Source organism: Helianthus annuus, chromosome 1 (assembly GCF_002127325.2).
Source record: "Helianthus annuus cultivar XRQ/B chromosome 1, HanXRQr2.0-SUNRISE, whole genome shotgun sequence".
NCBI lineage: Eukaryota > Viridiplantae > Streptophyta > Magnoliopsida > Asterales > Asteraceae > Helianthus > Helianthus annuus.
In genome coordinates, this window is record NC_035433.2 from 141,585,152 (window position 1) to 141,604,894 (window position 19,743).

At 43.1% G+C, this 19,743-nt stretch overlaps 1 protein-coding gene across 1 annotated transcript; it reads right to left on the reverse strand.

Moving 5' to 3' along the window:
- Positions 1 to 16,153: 16,153 nt before the first annotated feature.
- On the reverse strand, positions 16,154 to 17,911 carry LOC110867773 (UDP-glycosyltransferase 73C6). The gene has a single exon (XM_022116774.2). The coding sequence runs from the start codon at positions 17,839 to 17,841 to the stop codon at positions 16,312 to 16,314; it is 1,530 nt and encodes a 509-aa protein (XP_021972466.1). The 5' UTR covers positions 17,842 to 17,911; the 3' UTR covers positions 16,154 to 16,311.
- Positions 17,912 to 19,743: the final 1,832 nt, after the last annotated feature.

Consider the following 19,743-nt stretch of genomic DNA (forward strand, 5'->3'; position numbering starts at 1 on the left):
TTGATTTGTTGGTTTATTTATACTATTTGCATGTGTTTTGAGTTCTTACTTTACAACTTGTTCGGTTAATGACAAAACCTAGTAGCTTGTTGGGTGACATAGAGTAGGTTGACTCACACTAGTAAATAGGGTAATTGAACTGTAAAAGATCTGATGACAAAGACCTTTTTTTGTTACCACTAATTAAATTAACCAACTATCATGTCACACCCTGATTTTCCTATTGGCCCGGACTTGGGTTTACTTGTGACAAATTGATATAGATATTCACAATAACACAACGGAAGTCTTGGGAGTATAAAAATAATTATTACAAATTATAAATGTCCAAAAGTTCCTAAAATAATATATAGATCGATAGTGTATAAAAGATCCACAGGCGGATCAAATAACAAAAGATTATATAAAGACCTAGGCTTCTTGCATGGAGTTGCAAATTTCACTTAAGCAATTACCGGACAACTTCCAGCCTATTTACGTTATTTGCAACCTGCGCTTAGTCTTTTGAAGATACGTCAATTTTCACTGGTAAATACAAATAATCGACACATTTTAAAAATATTTCAAAATCATTTTCATGTACACTATGGCACATATATTTTCATAAATAACTTGGGACACACCACTTTAATACCCTTATTGGATAAACCCATATTGGGTTATAAAAATATTTTATCATAGCATTGGCATCTGTCAGGTGTATACATATACCCCGTGCTTAAGTCGTGGCCATTTGCAATTGAATGAGCCAAGGATATCCAGGACACGATCGCATTAACCCCCATTGTTTAAGTTATTAAGCAATACGAATTAAAAAAGGTTATTTGGATTCTTGAACACATAGGTCATTGATCCCATACCCGGCCATGCGGTAATAATTTACCGTATCTCAAGCCCGTATAGGAAAAATAGGTTAAGAGTATTTACCTGACTTAAGTCCTTACAATCCAAAGACAAATATAAGCACAACCATTCAAACAAAATAACAAGTAAGGTTGCAATTTACTGGACACCCTTAGTCTGGAATGAATGGAATTATTATCCATTAGAATGTTAACAGGTCTTATTCAAGACATACGACTTGGACCAGTTAACTATAATATAATGAAAAAGGTACGGTTCGCTAGATTAAACGGTGACCGGATAGAATGTGGTTTGTACCCTCACAAGTACTATGACTTGTATAATATGGGTCACCATAATACATTCTGGATTTTAAAAGAAATTGAAGGATTTGACCCAATTCGGTTAACTTATATAAACTAAGTTATATAAGTCAACCGTACACGCATAGGCGGTATCATGTGATAGGATGAGTTAATTTCAAGTTCATTATGCCAAAACATCTTTATTAAGTTACCACATCAGTAGGTATTCCAATATATATGTACATTATGGTTTAAAACTATTTTATGCTCAAAAGGGCATTTTCGGTATTTTTAAGGCATAATATATGAACTTGCATAAAATCCGACAATTGATTATTATCATATGGTATAACCTCATAGGGTTATTCCATACATTAATATGGTCACAATGCAACTTCAAATCAGTAGGTAACTTAGCTAAATCTGGTCAGAATCGAAAGTCAAAACAGAAGTCAAACTTCTTGACTTTCGTTGCAAACCGGACTATAAGCAGGAAATGACGAGTTGAACATGCTTTAACATGTTCTAATATGTTTTACCAACTGATATAATGTCAAAAATATGTGTTTAGATACTTAGAAGTTCATTTTATACATTTCCCGTAGAACTGCGTTTTGACTTTTATTTTAACATAACTTTGACCCGTTATTTGACCAACTTAACGTGATCTTCAGGAGGTGCCCTCACAGGTTTTTTATCACCTGCCTTATTATGATCATGTAGCATGTTCAATTCGAACATTAGCTTGACCATAATGGTCATAACTGAAAGTCAAAGCAAAAGTCAATTTGCTTGACTTTCGGCTAATAACTTAGCCTACACAAGAAATGAACTATGAAAGAACACTTACAAGTGTTCTAGGTGGAATAAGAATTCAGTGGGAGGCCTCTAAAGAAAAGCAATCTCTAGAAATAAGTGAGTAGAGAGAAAAGAGTGAAATGAGCAAAGAAATTGGTTGAATATGATTGCTATTTATACTTGAACATGAGATGTAGGATCATGCAGTGTTATGAGGGATTCTTATATGTGTACAAGTATTATGTGAGGTGTTAGAACCAGATTTAGAGTGGCAATTCGCGTATACTTGGCTAAACATGCAGGCTGCCATAGCAGACTGCATTCTGCTAGCTGCAACCCCTTACGGACCGTAAGAGGTCATGGCTTACGGTCCGTAAGCCTTATGCGCGTCCATGGTTTTCAAATGCTTACAGTCCGTAAGCTATTAAGGCTTATGGTCCGTAACCGACTGCCAGTAACAATATTATATTTATCTTACGGTCCGTAAGGCTTTAGACCTTGCGGCCCGTAAGGGTTACTCAGAGGCCAAAACTATGGCATGTTAACATATTTAGTCCCTCCACATCCAATCTTCCACTATTTTACACAATTAGTCCCTCTCGTCCAACATTGTGGCATATTTGAGAGTTAATTGGACACGTGTTGCCATACGATTCAATATGAAATTCCGAGGTGTTACATCCCAGCATCATGTCTATATGGTGTCCAAGAAACCGAGTAAATTGAGTTTTGTGTAAACCTAGAATCTGAAACTTAGAAGAGGTTACCTTTATCTTTTCTCTTATGACTTCCCCCGGATGAACGATTGTTCAAGTTTTCAAATTAAACTCTGTTTTTCTGATTCTTGTAACTGGTACTTTTGACCACTTGTGTTGATTTCTTGGTAAACGTTTATTATATTTGAACTATTTGTCTTTTAGCAAGCGTATTTACGATTACCTTGCATCATTAGTGGGTTGGTAAATTGGTGGGTAGTTGGTATAGTGTAACGGATTGTTAGGTTGTTATAGTTTATTTAAAAACGGTCCCTAACTATTAATCAAAGTCATTAATTCCAAGGCTATGTCTATGTGGTATTTGAATCAGTAAACGGGCTTTTGTGTTAAACTTGCAATCGAGATTCTGGTTACTTCTTTTTAAAGTAGAAGTTAAAGTATGTGAGAAAGAAAAGGCAAAGACATTTACCATAGAAAACAATGAAGAACATGAAAACTATAGGGAAGATCACATAAATGCCTACTGTGAAGAACTTGATCAAGATTCGATTCTGAATCTTGAGAGGAAGAATCAAGTTGTAAAAAAAAATAACATTTGAATCGTTTGATGATTGTTTAAAGTTTATTGATTTACAAGAAATGTAGAATTTGTGTTAGAGTTTAAGTTTGAATTGAGGGGCAAATTTGAAGAACTGGTGGATTGGTTCGTGCACAATTATCTAATGGTTCCCAACACTGTAGTGTTCCATAAGTCATAGAAAATGGTTGTAAGGTAGATCTGCTAGATCTTTATTTAGTTGTCAAGAGAGAAGGGGACACAGATGGGTTAATGAGCAAAACTTATGGGCTTTGATAGTGACGAGGTGTGACCCGCATCGGTCAACCCGACCCGGTTTCAACCTATTATATTAATATAAATACAAACGATTATTCTAGAACCTTCCATATCTACATGGAAGTTGCACAACCAAATCTCCAACTTTGCGGGAAGATCGTGTAAATCTCTAACTTATCGGAATATATCCTAGGTTAAAGGAAACCCTAATGGAAAACCTATAAATAGAGGTAAACGTATAAGGTATGATCATCTTGTTCTCATACATCTTCTTCTCCAAAACTTCTTTCATAAACCGATACTTATTCTCACGCCGGAGGGTGGTTACAGGAATAACCCCATTCCTGTAACGAGTCCTAACGGTGTTTCTGTTTTGCAGCCAAGCGTTCGGGTCACTAATCATTGAAGCCGTAGGTGCTGCATAGGTCAGTGTTTCTTCATTGGCGCCATCCGTGGGACCTATTTAGCGACAAGAACCTCATGGCAAGTGATCAGAACACGGCTGGTCAAACGTTGGCAGATAATAATTTGGCGTTAGGGGCGGAAACCAGTACCGTCCCACAGTCTTCCCCAGCCGTTACGAGGTCGTTAGACCCAGAGTTCGAGGCAGAAGGACCACCTCCAGGTTTTGACAATATCACCACCGTCTCTTCCCAGACTGTGGTTACAAGCCCTTTCCTCTATATGCCCTCACAAATACCACCAAGGGGGTTGGGGGGAGCTAGCAGTAACGCATTCACCCCGGTGACAACTATTTTTTCACAGGCTTCACGCCTTTACTCCACCCCTGTTATTACCTCGGCGAGCCCTAGTACCATAGTGTTAGAAATCAGTACGCCCCAATACTACCAGCCGTTGGTTTCCAACCCAATGCCGCCGCTATACTCAGCAGCGCTCACGGCGGCGTTATCTACACCACCTCATCAGCCGGTCATCATGCCAGCTGGAGTAATGAATGCCCCTGTCACACCAGGAAATCAGGTGTATTTCCCGGGGTATTGCTATGCACCCCCTTACGGGTATTTACCCTCATACGGGGGTTCAGCGTACCCGTTTCAGGGAACAGCGCAAGGAAGCTCTCAATCGCCGTACGCGGCTTACATGCCGCCATGGTGGAATGTTCCAACTCCACAACCAATGTATACTCAAGCGCCAACTGAGCCTGTGCACGACAGAGGAAATGCGGTCAGACCCCGGGTAGCCCCGTTGGAAAACTCCAACCTAATGGCAGGACCTGCCCCGGGTATGAACGTTCCACCAGCACAACCCGTAAATGTGGAAGAAGATGAACTAACCAAACCATACAAGCCGGTAGACGCGACGTTCCGGTCCAAATTCACTCGTAGGATCACCGAAGCTCCTATTAAGGAAAAACCCAAAATGCCCCAAACGGTCGGCAAGTACGATGGCCTCACCGACCCTGACGACCATCTCAATTTATTTAAGAGCGCCGGTGAAGTGGCCTGCTGGCCCATGCCCCTATGGTGCAAAATGTTCGTACAAACTCTAGTGGGAGCGGCACGAGTATGGTGGGACAGCCTGCCCACAGGCGAGATAGACAGCTTTGAAGATTTGGAATCAAAGTTTATCCTACAGTTTAGTCAGCAGCGCCGACATACGAAAGATAGGAACGAACTCCTTCATATTCGTCGCCGAGACAATGAGACGGTAGAAAACTTTATCATCAGATTCAACAAAGAAAGCCTGGCGATCCCAGTCGTCACCAACGATCTGGCATGTGGAGCGTTCCTCCAAGGAGTCAACGATGACGAGCTACTAAGAACGCTGCATGGAAGGGATGGTGTACCCCCAACCATAGATGAAATACTGCGAATAGCCAAAGTATATGTTATACAAGAAAAAGCGGTAGCAGCCAGTCATGCAGCCAATAGAAAGAAAGAAGCCCTAAAAATCAGAAGAAAAAGATCACCGGGGGTCCAAAAGCAAACATAGGGGGGACCGACACCAGAGAAACGACAAAGACTCGCGATATGACAGACACCGAAGCTCCTATTCAAGGAATGAGACGTCAAAACCTCGGTCTGAATATCCCAACTTAAGCAAGACCCCGGCTGAAATTCTTGCCTCAGAAAACCTCAGGCTTAATCCACCAAAGCCGTTGAAAGACAACCCTAACAAGGATACGAGTAAATACTGCGAGTACCACAAGGGGAGCGGGCATGACACCAACGACTGTTTTCAGCTTAAAAAACAGATCGAATACTTTGTGAAGTCGGGTAAGTTGGCACACCTAGTGCGAGATATCAAGCAAGGCCCGCCTGTGGTCAAGGAGGAGAATGATAAAGCGGCAGGCAAAAGGCCGCGCGAATTGAACATGGTGCACGCTGACACGGGAAGGGGGGCGAAGCGGAGTTTCTCCACGCTCGAGCCTTGGATGTTGGCAACAATGACTATAGAACCGCGAATGGAGGATTTGCATCTTACCACAGACCCCTTGATCATCTCCGCGGCAGTAGAAGACTACCGCATGAGGCGAATCCTAGTCGACACCGGAAGCTCAGAAGACATTATTTATGAACATTGCTTTAACAGAATGCAACCAGAGGATAGGAAGTTGCTTGAATCAGTACACGCCCCTATCAAAGGTTTCACAGGGGAAAAGGTTGACCCTATTGGTCAAATCACTTTCCCGGTAACCTTCGGGCAACCACCTAAAGAAAGAACCATACTACTAACTTTCCTTGTAGTCCGCGCTGAGTCATACCACAATGTGATAATCGGAAGATTCACCCTGGGGAAATTGGACGCCATAGTCTCCACGGCAAGGGGTTTTATGAAGTTCCCAACACCGCAAGGTATCGCTACCGTATTTCGCGATAAAATCGGGGAAGTACTAAATACCAAACGATGTCGCCAGGGGCCCACTGGGGCCACGGGCCCAGAAAGATGGGTATTAAGCACGCGCCATCCAGACCAAATGGTCACAATTGGGGACACTCTGTCCCCGGAAGTTGTAAGCGACTTGAAGCAATTGTTAAAAAGAAACGCGGACATTTTTGCTTTCGAGCACTCCGATATGACGGGAGTCCCCCGTGACAAAGCGGAACACAGGCTCGCCACACTTCCAGGCGTCAAGCCGGTTGCTCAGGGTAAGCGCAGCATGGCCCCGGACCGCCGGGCGGCGGTTGTTAAAGAAGTACGAAAGTTAGTGGAAGCTGGAATCCTCAGGGAAACGCAATACCATACATGGGTGTCCAACCCGGTCATGGTGAAAAAACCAGATGGCACGTGGCGAATGTGCATCGATTTCAAAGACTTAAACAAGGCGTGCCCAAAAGATGCGTACCCGTTACCCGAGATTGATTTAAAGGTCGACTCCCTGGTACCCTACCGATTCAAATGTTTCCTAGACGCGTATAAAGGGTACCACCAGATTAAAATGTCCAAGGAAGATGAAGAAAAAACAGCGTTTCATACCGACGTGGGCATCTTTTGTTATACCAAGATGCCTTTTGGGCTACGAAACGCAGGAGCTACCTATCAGAGGCTCATGGACAAGGTGTTTGAGGCACAGATCGGGCGAAATTTGGAAGTCTATGTAGACGACCTCGTAATTAAAAGCAGCGAAGAAAAACAGATGTTGGCAGATATCGAGGAAACTTTCCAGCGGCTCAGAGAATACAACATAAAATTAAATCCAAAGAAGTGTTCGTTTGGGGTGGAAGAGGGGAAGTTCCTGGGGGTAGTGGTCACCCGAGACGGTTTTAAAGCTAACCCGGAAAAGGTAGCCGCCATAGCGCGAATGTCTTCTCCCCGAACGCTGAAAGAAGCTCAAGCCCTAAATGGACGACTAGTAGCAATCAACAGGTTCTTAGCAAGGCACGCCGAAAAATCATTGCCTTTCATAAAAACATTAAAAGATTGCCTCAACAAGAAGAATTTCAAATGGACCAGCGAAGCGGAGCAGGCTCTACAAGAAATGAAACGTTTTATAGAAGGGTTACCTACGCTGACAGCGCCAAGGCCCAGTGAAATATTAAAAATGTATTTAGCGGCAGCTCATACGGCGGTAAGCGCCGTGCTCATGGTTGAACGAGAAGGGAAGCAGACACCAATATACTACATAAGCCGGGTGCTAGCGGGGCCTGAAACGCGCTATCCTACACTGGAAAAGCTAGTTTTAGCATTAGTACACGCCACAAGGCGACTAAGAAGATACTTTCAGGCACACCGCGTACAAATCTTAACCAATTACCCGCTACAGCAAGTCTTACACAAGCCAGAGGTTTCGGGCAGGTTGACTAAATGGGCCATTGAGCTGGGGGCTTTAGATATTGAATATCAGAAGCGAACAGCGGTTAAAGGGCAAGTGATCGCTGATTTTTTAGCTGAAATACCGGAAGGAGAAGTCATTACGGACCCAGTCGTCCAAGATATACCAGAGTCCAGCACTACAAGGCAGACTTGGAAGCTATACACTGATGGATCGTCTAGCGGAAAGGGGTCCGGTGCAGGCCTAATGCTAATAAGTCCAGATCAAATCAGACTAATGTACGCCTTACGTTTCGATTTTGAATGTTCTAATAATGAAGCGGAGTACGAGGCATTATTGGCAGGTTTACGGATGGCAAAATCCATGGGGGCAGCCAGGGTAGACGCATACGTCGACTCGTTGCTGGTTAACAATCAGGTAAACGAAACGTATGAAGCTAAAGACGAGTCAATGGCGAAATACCTGGCGAAAACTAAAGAACTCATGGATTCCTTTGACAAGGTCACACTCAACCATGTACATAGAGGAAAGAATCAAATAGCAGACGCCCTAAGCAAACTCGCCACCTCAGGCATGGAAAAGGAAGTCAAAGTCGAAACGTTACAGACACCCTCAATTGAACCACTGAGTGTTTCCGCCATCACAATGGAAGAACCTTGCTGGTATACTCCGATTCTACGCTTCCTCGAGACAGGTGAACTACCTCCCGCCAAGGGCGAAGCACAGAAGATACAAACGAAAGCGCTACAATATGAGGTCAATGATGGTGTCCTATACCGAAAATCTTACTTGGGTCCGTTGCTGCGATGTGTCTCCCCGGTAGAGGCAAAGTACCTCATCAGCGAAATTCACGCGGGTCTATGCGGCATACACGCCGGACCTCGAGCAGTGGTGGCCAAAATCCATAGCGCGGGATATTACTGGCCTGGGATGCACGAAGACGCTGTAACTGAACTACGAAAATGCCGCAGTTGCCAGAAGTTCGCTCCTCAGACAATACGGCCCAAGAATAGCCTGGTACCGGTAACAGCAGCGTGTCCTTTCCAGAAATGGCCGTGGATATCGTAGGACCTTTCCCGCCGGCCCCCGGAAAGTTAAAGTACCTAATTGTGGCGGTTGATTACTTCACCAAATGGGTGGAAGCAAAACCCTTGGCTAAGATAACGGCGGAAAATGCCAAAAAGTTCCTCTGGAAGCACATAGTGTGCAGGTTCGGGTTACCGCTTTACCTGGTGAGTGACAACGGAACACAGTTCACGGATAGAATTTTCCAGGAATGGTGCACTGATCTCCACATCCAGCAGATTTTTACGTCGGTAGCACACCCCCAAGGTAACGGACAGGTGGAGCGGACGAACAGGAGTTTACTGGAGGGCATCAAGAAACGACTGGGGCACGAGGGAAGCTCGTGGGTGGAAGAATTGCCACATGTCCTTTGGGCACATAGAACAATGCCCAAAACTAGCAACAACGAAACCCCATTCAGCCTTACCTACGGAATGGAGGCAATGATACCTGCTGAAGCAGGGTTACCGTCGTTACGCCGTCTCAACATAGGCAATGACAACGACCAATTTCTGAGAGAAGGCTTGGATTTGTTGGAAGAAAGGCATGAGGCAGCCGCCATCAGCGAAGCACGATACAAGAAAGCGTTGGAAAAGTATTATAACAAACGGGTGGCTAAACAGAGTTTCAAAGCGGGTGAGTACGTCATGCGTGATAACGAAGCAAGAAGAATGGAACCCTCAGAAAACTGGGCCCAAACTGGGAAGGCCCTTATATCGTCCAAGAAGATCTGGGTAAAGGGGCCTATCGCCTATCCCGACTAGATGGCACGCCAATACCGCGCAGTTGGAACATCGCCCAGTTGAGGAAATGCTACCTGTAAAACCTTGCTCCTAACAGCAAGAGTTAACTATTTTCTCAACTCACATTTGTAACCCGTGTTGGGGTTTTCCTGCTTTTCTTTTATTACTCCATGCAAGTTTAATAAAGATTTAAGTTTATTTGTTACAAAAGTTACCATCGCACGATGAATGCATAAAACGGTAAAAACACAAACAACACCCTTAAACACGAAATATTTTCATTCATATAAGTCATAGGGTTAACACTAACAAGCGCTTACGGCGGGTATCTTGGTAATAGATACATACACCGCCCCAAAACAGATAGGCATCACTACATGTACATAACCTATCTCAAAAAAACCATGTACTTGTCCCTGTCACTAAAAACCAAACATATGGGAACCAAAATACAGAACATGTTCAAAACACCTACTGAGGAAGGTGGGGTGCCATCACCACTGCAGGGGTATGCACCACCACCTCATCACCCACAACTACAACTGGATCGATGGCCAAATTGTCAGATGAACCATCAACCATCGGAACCACCGCACCTGAGCCATCCGCCTGCTGCCTCCTCGGCCGACCACCAGAGTGGCGTTGGTACGTCAGACGGTATCGCTGTTCAGGGTTCACCGGAATCAGACTAGATAGCACATCAGCTGATAGCTGTGGCACTCCGGGATCCACTGGTTGAGGATCCTCAATAACAATGCTCTGACATGCTCGGTTAGCACGAACCGGAGCAGCATTGGGAATGGGTCTCCTCCCCCTAAGCATCGACCTCGTTACCGGGTATTGCAGCTGGAGCAAGCCATCAGCAGCGTCAAGGACCCGGAAGATCTCGGAAAGTCTTTGCCTATATCGTTTTCTTTCCATCATGTCCAAACAACCAAATAAGGAAACGGAAGGTAAATTTATAGCAGGAGTAAAAAGTTTTGATAGTGATGACGTCGGGTGCATTAATGGAAAATAATCATCACACGTCACAGAGCCATATTGTAAAAATTCGGCGGTGTCAGAAATCATGACATTTGCATTAATATAGCTGCCAAATCAAAACAGAAAGGGGCACTAAACCCAATTCAAACAGTGTCATTAGCAAAGCAATAAGAGTACATCACAAGCAACAAAAAGAAAAACAAGGTTGTCATTCTTCTTCAGACTCCTCCGCGGGGTCCAGCATCAGACGCAGCGATTCTATCCCATCCTCATTGACTTTGTCCATTAAATCGCCATAACAGGGCAGCGGCTCGGTGTACGCCGCTTCAAGGGCGCTCGCCATATCAGTTTGCAGCTTACCCTTGACAGCATGAAAATCCGGCGATACCCTATCCAACTGATGGCAATCCATATAGCCCTTATACACACCATCATGATGCCCGGATTGGTACGCAGCCACGGAGAGACGATCAACCAAGCTGGTAAAATGGGGCGATTCACGCAGGTACTCGAACGCCCCCACAAGCCCATTAGTTATCAACCAATTCCTGTCTCCCCGCATAGCCGCTAGCTGGCTGGTCAAATCATCGACTTCTGCGTTGGATTGTGCCAGCGCATTTTCCACTTCTTTTAGTTTAGAGGAGGACGATACAGCAAGTTTGTTGTTCTGAGTGACAAGTGAATCGCAATGGTCCTGCAACTCCTTGACCTTTCCTTCCCGTTCCTCCAGCTCTGCCTGCATAAGCCGGATTTTGGTATGGGAGGCTTCTATTTCAGTTGTCAAGCTTTGGTACCGCTCTTGAACCTGAGACACAAAATCAGTGTCAACACGAAATTTTTCCAATTGGGCCGATAACTCGAGTCTCACCTTCTGAGCCTCCGCTATGGCCTTACGCTCCAACTCCTCCTGTATATTCTTGGCCTGAGCCAACACTCGATCTTTTTCCGCCATGTCGCGGGCCCACAAGATCCGTTCTTCAGCAAGATGGTTAGTCACCCTCTGCAAATCTTCCTCAGCTTTGTTTTTCTCCGACAAGAATCTGGCCTCCCTTAATCCCACAGTCTGAAGTTGACTTTCTAAGCGATGCTTGTCGTCCCTCAATTCCTGAATAGTTGATCGAGCCTGGTGGAGTTGGGTGTTATCATGCATCCACCTGCGACGGATTTCAACCAACCTTCGTGGTAGGCTCACAGAGTCAGATATTGAAGAATTCATCAGATCTTGAAGATTCAGCGATTTTCCAGTGAGGCTGATAGCGTTTGTCCTGAGCATTGGGGTCCCAACGAACAGTTGGTATAAACAGGTCGTCAATCAGACGGACACCGTCATCAGCAATACCGCTGCTCGATCCTCGAGTTTCGCCACCACCCACGCTGGTCACCTCCTGTGCCGCTGACACGGGAGTAGCATCTTGATCTACATCAGCAAAAATGCCTCTGGGCGAGTCAATCACAGGTGTATCAAGACCGCCTGTCCGAAGTGTGGACAGCGGATCAACAGTTACAGCTACTGATAACGTAGGAATAGGGAGGGGCATGGCACAGCTCACAGCGGCAGTAGCAGAAGCCGAGGACTTGGGGACTGTGGACATACTAACACTGGAACCAGGACATGACAACGCCACGGTCGGCACAAGTGTTGGTGTAACAACCCCAGGTGGCACTCCCACAGAGGTACCTGCACAATAAACGTAGCGGGGGTTTAGCAACATGAACACTAGTATGCTACAGCGGCAGTCAGTAATAGATACCTGTTGGGAAAGCACAAGCAGCCTGTACCGCCTCAAAGGCACTTAGAGTAGGCGCCACAAAGGTTTTTCTTTTCTTAAAGGCACGACCTGGACTGGTCAGATCAGTGACCAAGGGAACATCACGCCCAACACTGGAAGTTTCCTCCACGGAGGGCGCACCCCCATGGATCGATGTGTGTTTCTTCCCGGTAAGCTTTATCCGGGTAGGTTTTTTCTCCGACACTGACACGGCGGTAGTTGCCACACCTGACAATTGGGTGACGTATGATGTGGGGTCCGCCGGTACAGCGGGTAGAAGAAACTGCTCAAGATGCACCCTTAGCACATCTGGTTCTCCTTCGTCCAACACGCGGTCGGCAGGCTTCAACGCGAGATGCCGAGGAGGATCAATAAAGTCAAACATACCCCACTCCCCTGTGTGACATATTGGGAGTTAAAAAAAAAACACAGCAAAAATAGCAATACACGACAAAGTAAACATACCTGCATCGTCCCTTTGAAATGAGGGATAACGCTTAATATCAGGCCACAACAAACTCATGCCGGCCATCACCAACGCACCTTCAGGAATAATTGTGCACTCGAAGGGGCGGCCACACAGCTTTATGTACAGAACATTTGACGCGTACGCATCCTCAGGAGGAACATCGTCTTTTACTTTATCCTTTGGCCCTTTCTCTCTCTAGTGCATTTCCCCAGGGATAACAGAGGCATCAAGATAGAAGAATTTTTTCTTCCAATCTTTGTCCCTCGAACTGGTAGGAATATCCCTTAGGCACGACACGTCAGTATCCCTCCGGTCGAAGGTAAAGAAAGGGGATTTCCACACAAGCACAAAGAAAGCCCTAAAGACAACCAGTTTTGGGATATGGCCTAGTGCTATGCAGGCAAACTCAAATTGCCGAAGTTTCACTAACCCAAGGGGATGTATTTGAGAAATGTGGATACGGTAAAAATCAAGCACCGATTTCAAAAATTTGGTGATGGGTAGCCGGAAATTGCAGAATTTGAAAAAATCACTGAACAAAGTGATTTTACCCGCTTTCAAGGGGAATGCAGTGTCGGTCTTGGACGGCAAAACGGGGTTCCATTCAGCCCTAATACCATAATCATGAACAAGGTTGTTGAAGGATGTTACGCCCCACTTACAAAACAATATGTCTGTAGGGGCGGCAGCGGTGGAAGACGATTCGTTGGTTTTCGAAGCCATTGATTAGAAAGAACGACGAAGGAATGATTTGGGAGAGGGGATTTGAACTCCTACATAAAGAGTCGTTATTTATACGCAAAGGCAACTTTTCAAATTCAAAAATATGTACGAACGGAAATACGTGTCCATATGGGGTAAAAACAGTTGTCACTAATATGATGACCCAACTGTCACATCCTATATTTTCGCCGTCATTTCCCAAAACCGTAGCAAAAACCATAATACACTAACTTTTTCTTTTTTCTCTTAGTCCGACCTAATGGATTTCTTTCCATGAACTCGGACTGGGGGGACATGACGAGGTGTGACCCGCATCGGTCAACCTGACCCGGTTTCAACCTATTATATTAATATAAATACAAACGATTATTCTAGAACCTTCCATATCTACATGGAAGTTGCACAACCAAATCTCCAACTTTGCGGGAAGATCGTGTAAATCTCTAACTTATCGGAATATATCCTAGGTTAAAGGAAACCCTAATGGAAAACCTATAAATAGAGGTAAACGTATAAGGTATGATCATCTTGTTCTCATACATCTTCTTCTCCAAAACTTCTTTCATAAACCGATACTTATTCTCACACCGGAGGGTGGTTACAGGAATAACCCCATTCCTGTAACGAGTCCTAACGGTGTTTCTGTTTTGCAGCCAAGCGTTCGGGTCACTAATCATTGAAGCCGTAGGTGCTGCATAGGTCAGTGTTTCTTCAGATAGCAAAAAGAACTAGGCTTTGAATGGAGTGAAGGTTATGATATGAGCGTTACACATGCAGAATTTCTTGATGTTCTGGTGTATAAGTACACCAAACACAACATTTTCTGTTGTTTCATGTCAAGATGTAGAGGGTACAAGTGCAGACACAACCATTGCCGGAGGAGAAGCCACGATCACAAACACTACATTGACGCATGAAGAAGACTTGGTTGGCTATGCTTTGTGTGTCAGATTAGATTGGAGGGGGATGAATAGGCTCATGAAAAGGGCATTTAATTTCCAGCAAACAGCCAAGGCAACCCATGAAGCAAATCAGTCGGTTCTCAATCATGTGAAGAAACAACTTAACAACATTCTACCTGGCTAATTAAGTTTAGGGGAGTCTGTTAGACTTATAAACTTAATCATTTATATTTGAGTGTATGTATTGTATATAAGTATGTTTTAGACGTTATTTAGTATAACACATAGGATAATTCGACAATTTTGTGGATGGGTTTGGGAGGTTCATTACAAAACAGTTCTAAACGGTTTTTGGTGTTGGGGAATTTTGAATACCACAGATAATTAAAGAAGCGTGTAGTCACTCTCAGATCAAATTCTTTCGGTGGTTCTTCCGAATAATTCAATCGAATACAACTTTGATTCAAGAAATTGAACAAAGAGTATGTCTATTTTGAATTCGTGAATGAGACCAAAAAGATAATAAGAATTTAGGGATAATTTGCAGTATCTTCTTTAAAATTTTAAATTGCCTTGCAACTGCCTTAATTTTTTATCTAAAAATTATGACGAGTTATTAGAAATTATTTTTCCTAAGGTATTTTCCATAAAACAATTTAATTAAAATAAAAAAAATTCCAAGCCGACCTTAGACCCCAGTCAGGGGCTCTGCCCCTTGGACCCCGCACCCAGGGGTGCTGCCCTACAGCCCCCGCCAAGGGGTCGTTGTCCCCTTGGAACTAAGGCTGTCCAAAAAGCTCGCGGCTCGGAGCTCGCTCGAAGCTCGCTCGGATTTAGCTCGGAAAAAGCTCGCTCAATATGGCTCGGTTTGAAAGTGAGCCGAGCCGGCTCGGCTCGGTTAGAAAGTGAGCCTAGCTCGGATCGGCTTGTGACGAGCCAAATTGGCTCGGTTTGGCTCGCTTGGTAGCTCGGCTCGGCTTAGCTCGAATTATTTTACTTATAATGTATTTTATTTTTATATACATATAATATATTACAAAAAAGTGATTATTATTTACATGTATTTAGGCTTGTAGTTTGATATCTATGACATATTTAAAGGTTGATTGTCGTGCAAATGAACAAATATTGTATTTAGTTGAAATAAAAAAACTTATTTTGCGTTGTTGAACGTGATTTTGGCTTGTAATGTATTAGGTTGAACTTATTTTAAATATGTTCTTTTGAAGTATTGAATAATATTTTAGAATACAGAATTTGAGAGCTATGTATAAATTTTTATTTTTAAAATCGAGCCAAACCTAGCCGAGCCGAGCCAGCTCGGTTTAAAACCAAGCCGAGCCCGAGCTTAGATTTTCAGCTCGGTTTCAAATCTGAGCCGAGCCGAGCCAGCTCGGTTTATAATCGAGCCGAGCCCAAGCTTGCCCTAGCTCGGCTCGGCTCGGCTCATGAAGAGCCCTACTTGGAACCCCATTCGGAATTGCGCCTGAACTCTCGGAATTATAACCACTTGAACAAGCATGCACTCCCGCACCTACTAACTTGTTCGATGCATATTATAATTCCCTTTGGTCACCTAATTAATCTTGATTACACTAAAATATCTGACATTTGGCGTCAACCAAATGATTAAGCGTCTTCGTGCCATCTATGTTATGTATATATACACTTGGTTGGATCACATTTCCAGCACCAAGATATCAACATTAATCTTAAATAGTCGTTATCCATTCTTGTATTCGCATTCATTTGTTCGAAGATTATTGCTTGATATCCAACACTAATGTTTATTGAGTTTGCTAAATCGGGCTACAATCAACCACATATGAGTAAGATATAACACCTGACTCGAATACTTTATGGTGGCTACTCGAAAAAGATTGATGCTTGGTACCTGTCCTTAACCAAAATTGGAAGTATTGGCTTCAAATCAATGGCTTTTGGCTTCTGACGTTTGCAAGTTCCAGTAGATCTTGTATTAATAATGTCAAGTTATGGTGAGAAGACCCTCCTTCTTTGATTACTTTCTTCGCTACCATTCCTAGTGCTTTTGCTTTCTTTCTTCTCTCGATTCCTTCGGATCCCGAGTCCATTACTTTTTCTATAGCTGTTTTGACCTGCTCGCTCTTCACAGTGACCCCAAATCTGTCTTCCTCGCCCCAATGTACCACACCGGGAGCACCAACACCCACACCAATTCCTAACACGTGAACAACTAACTTCTCGTTCAAGAACTGTTTGGCAAACTGAGGCCATGTGATCATAGGGACACCAGCAGAAACCCCTTCCAAGACTGAATTCCAACCGCAGTGTGTCAAGAACCCTCCAACCGAAGGGTGCGATAAGATTTGGAGTTGCGGTGCCCAATCTCTGATTATGAGCCCTCTATCTTTTATTCTGTTTTCAAACCCGTTTTCTGATAACCATTTCTCAACCTCTTGAGCTTTGTCTCCAGCTCTAATCACCCATATGAATGGGGATTTAGATGCTTCCAGGGCTAACCCGAGCTCGATGAGTTGAGGAGGGGTGATCTGACTACTACTACCGAAGCAGGCGTAGACCACTGATCCAGGTTCCTTGGAATCGAGCCATTTCAAGTAGAGTTGATCATCACTAGAGGCACTGTTACCCCTTAAGGATTTACCCGAATCGTTACTAGTCGACAGTGATAACGGTCCTAGACACCAGACCTTACCCCTTTTTAACTTCTTAAATTTGTTAACATAGTCTTGCTCCAACTCCTCAAAACAGTTGATCACCATTCCATAAGCTCTCGACTCGTTTTCTCTTATTCGCACATAAAATTTTGACTCAGTCTCTCTTACTTGTTCAAGTTTCTCACTCGTCGCAACATGACGATGATTGAACTCAGGTGGAAGCTGAGCTCGAGTTATCTCAATACGGTCAGGCAAGCCAGGGAGAACAAAAGGCTCTGTCTCAGTCAAATCATCAAACCCCTTTGATGCATACAGATGATGAGTACACAACTGTTTAAAACAACTCATTCCATCAAATATGATCAAGGGAATCTCATACTTTGCCGCTGTATCACCAGCCCAGAGCATGTATTTATCAGATATAATACAACTCGGTGGAGGCTCTAGCGAGTCAAAATGTTGTTCGAGTCTTTGTTGTAACATGTCAACTGCAGCTGCAAAGTTCGGAAGTAGATGTAGACCGGGTAGAGCATCTGCGCTTTCGCATCCCTCCGGTAGTCCATTCTCAATCGCGGGAAACAGCAGTTCAAGGAAACACACCGGGAGTCCGGACTTGATTTGTTCTTGGAGAGTAGAACCGTATCTAAGGGCGTTTAGGGGTGTGGTGACGATGGTGACCGTCACATTCGGTCGCTGTGCGAGAAACTTGGCCATGTCGATCATGGGGATGATGTGGCCAGGAGCTAGAAACGGAATCAGGAGGAAGTGAAGCTGGTTGATTGACCCCGAATTTACCATTGGTGAAGTCTTGTGAAGTATTAAAGATTAAGGTTGATGGATTATGGAATTGATTTGTGAGTTCTTGGAGTTTATACACTGTTCATATTTATAGAGAAGAATTATAATTTGCTGATGAAGTTAAGTCTTCTAAGAAATTTCAGGCATTTGAAAGGTAAACATTGGTCTTACACGGAAGTTAATATTCTAGGAAGATAATTGTTCTGATTTGAAAAGTATGCAATTCCGTTCAACTTTTCTTAGCTAATATTAACTAGATTAAACTTTTTATAAATATTAACAGAAAGGTAACATAATATATAGTGTTGTGAACCAACCTAAGCCCAACTGAGTCAAGAAGCCCATTCAAACGGCCCAACAAGTTGAACAGAACCTCCATGCTTGATACATGCTGGTGAAAGAAGAGTCAGGACTGGACCTATAATACTTCAACCTAGGGCCTTCAAAATATAGGACCCTCTTTAAAAGAAAATTAATATGCTAACTATTAATATTAGTGCAAACTTATTGTTTTAGATTTTTTTGATTCCTTATACAAGCAAACCACTTTATATTATATACAACCTGACTTGACTTGACCTGACACGAGCCGAGAAAAAATGTTAATATTATATAACGATAGACGAACGACCCCTAAAAATTTCCGCTCCCCATGAAAAAAATTCTTGAATCCATCACTGGGACTAAGCTCAATATTGTGGTGTTATTGTACATTTTTCCCATGTCCATATTAATAGTTTCAATCAGAGAGTATAAACCAACAGTCGCAGAGCGCCAGAAGCTATGTGCATGTAATCATAACAGTGTATATGTGTAAATAAGTTATGCATTGTGTATGAGTGACAAACCTTTCGATTTACATTAATCGCCAAACGAAGCTAGATCAGAACAATACTCTTAGTCAGCAAGCGATGGCTAAGCTTTAGCCGACAGATAAAAGTGAGGGCTAATCCTAAGCCGGTGGCTTAAATTTAGTTAGCCTTTTACACGTGTATTAGTTTGATTGATTTTCGTGAACCCTTGATACTTTTCATCATTTATTTTGTCCGCCAAAGCTTAGCCGCCTTAGCCGGCGATGCTTATTTGGTGTTACCTGATTGGTTGGCTTTCTATATCTATTTTTGAAATATTTAAAAGTCAATGTCTATTTTGTAAACTAGTCAACATGTCTATCGTGATTTTCCCAATAAGTTTCTAGGGTTTTTTTTTTCATCAAAAGTAGTCTGTTTTTGATGTATTTTACGTCTGAAGTCGGATCCCTAACATCATGGTACTCACTTTCCCAAAAAGTTTAATAATACTGAAATTTAGTTTTTTTTTTTTTTAACGGCTAACTGTTTTCCACGTGTAAATCCACCCTTTCGGAGCTATGTCCAAAGGCCGCGACTACTCGACCACCGCTAGAAAGCGTAGCACACCCCTGATGTGCGGGAACCTCATGGAATGGGTAATTTTACTTGCCGCACGTTGTGGCGGTGTTGAGATATAAAGTAACTCGAATACATACCGTCGAATGAAAATGTATTATATTTGACCGAATCGTTTCCTAACAAAATTTACATCAAAATGTAGAACAATTGAAAACGTACACAAAAATAAGTACATATATATATATATATATATATATATATATATATATATATATATATTATATTTGACTTGGCTCATTCTCAAAAAAAAAAATACATCCAAACGTTAACCAACTTGAGTTTATATCAATAAATACATAAATAAGCACGAAAGAAAAAAATAGTGTTTTATTACCCGCCAAAGCGTTGCGGCGGGGCGAAAGGTAAAGTAACTCGAATTTATACTATTGAATGAAAACGCATTGTATTTGACCCCACTCATTTTGAAACAATATTTATGTCAAAGAGTAACTAACAACGTAAATAAAAGTAA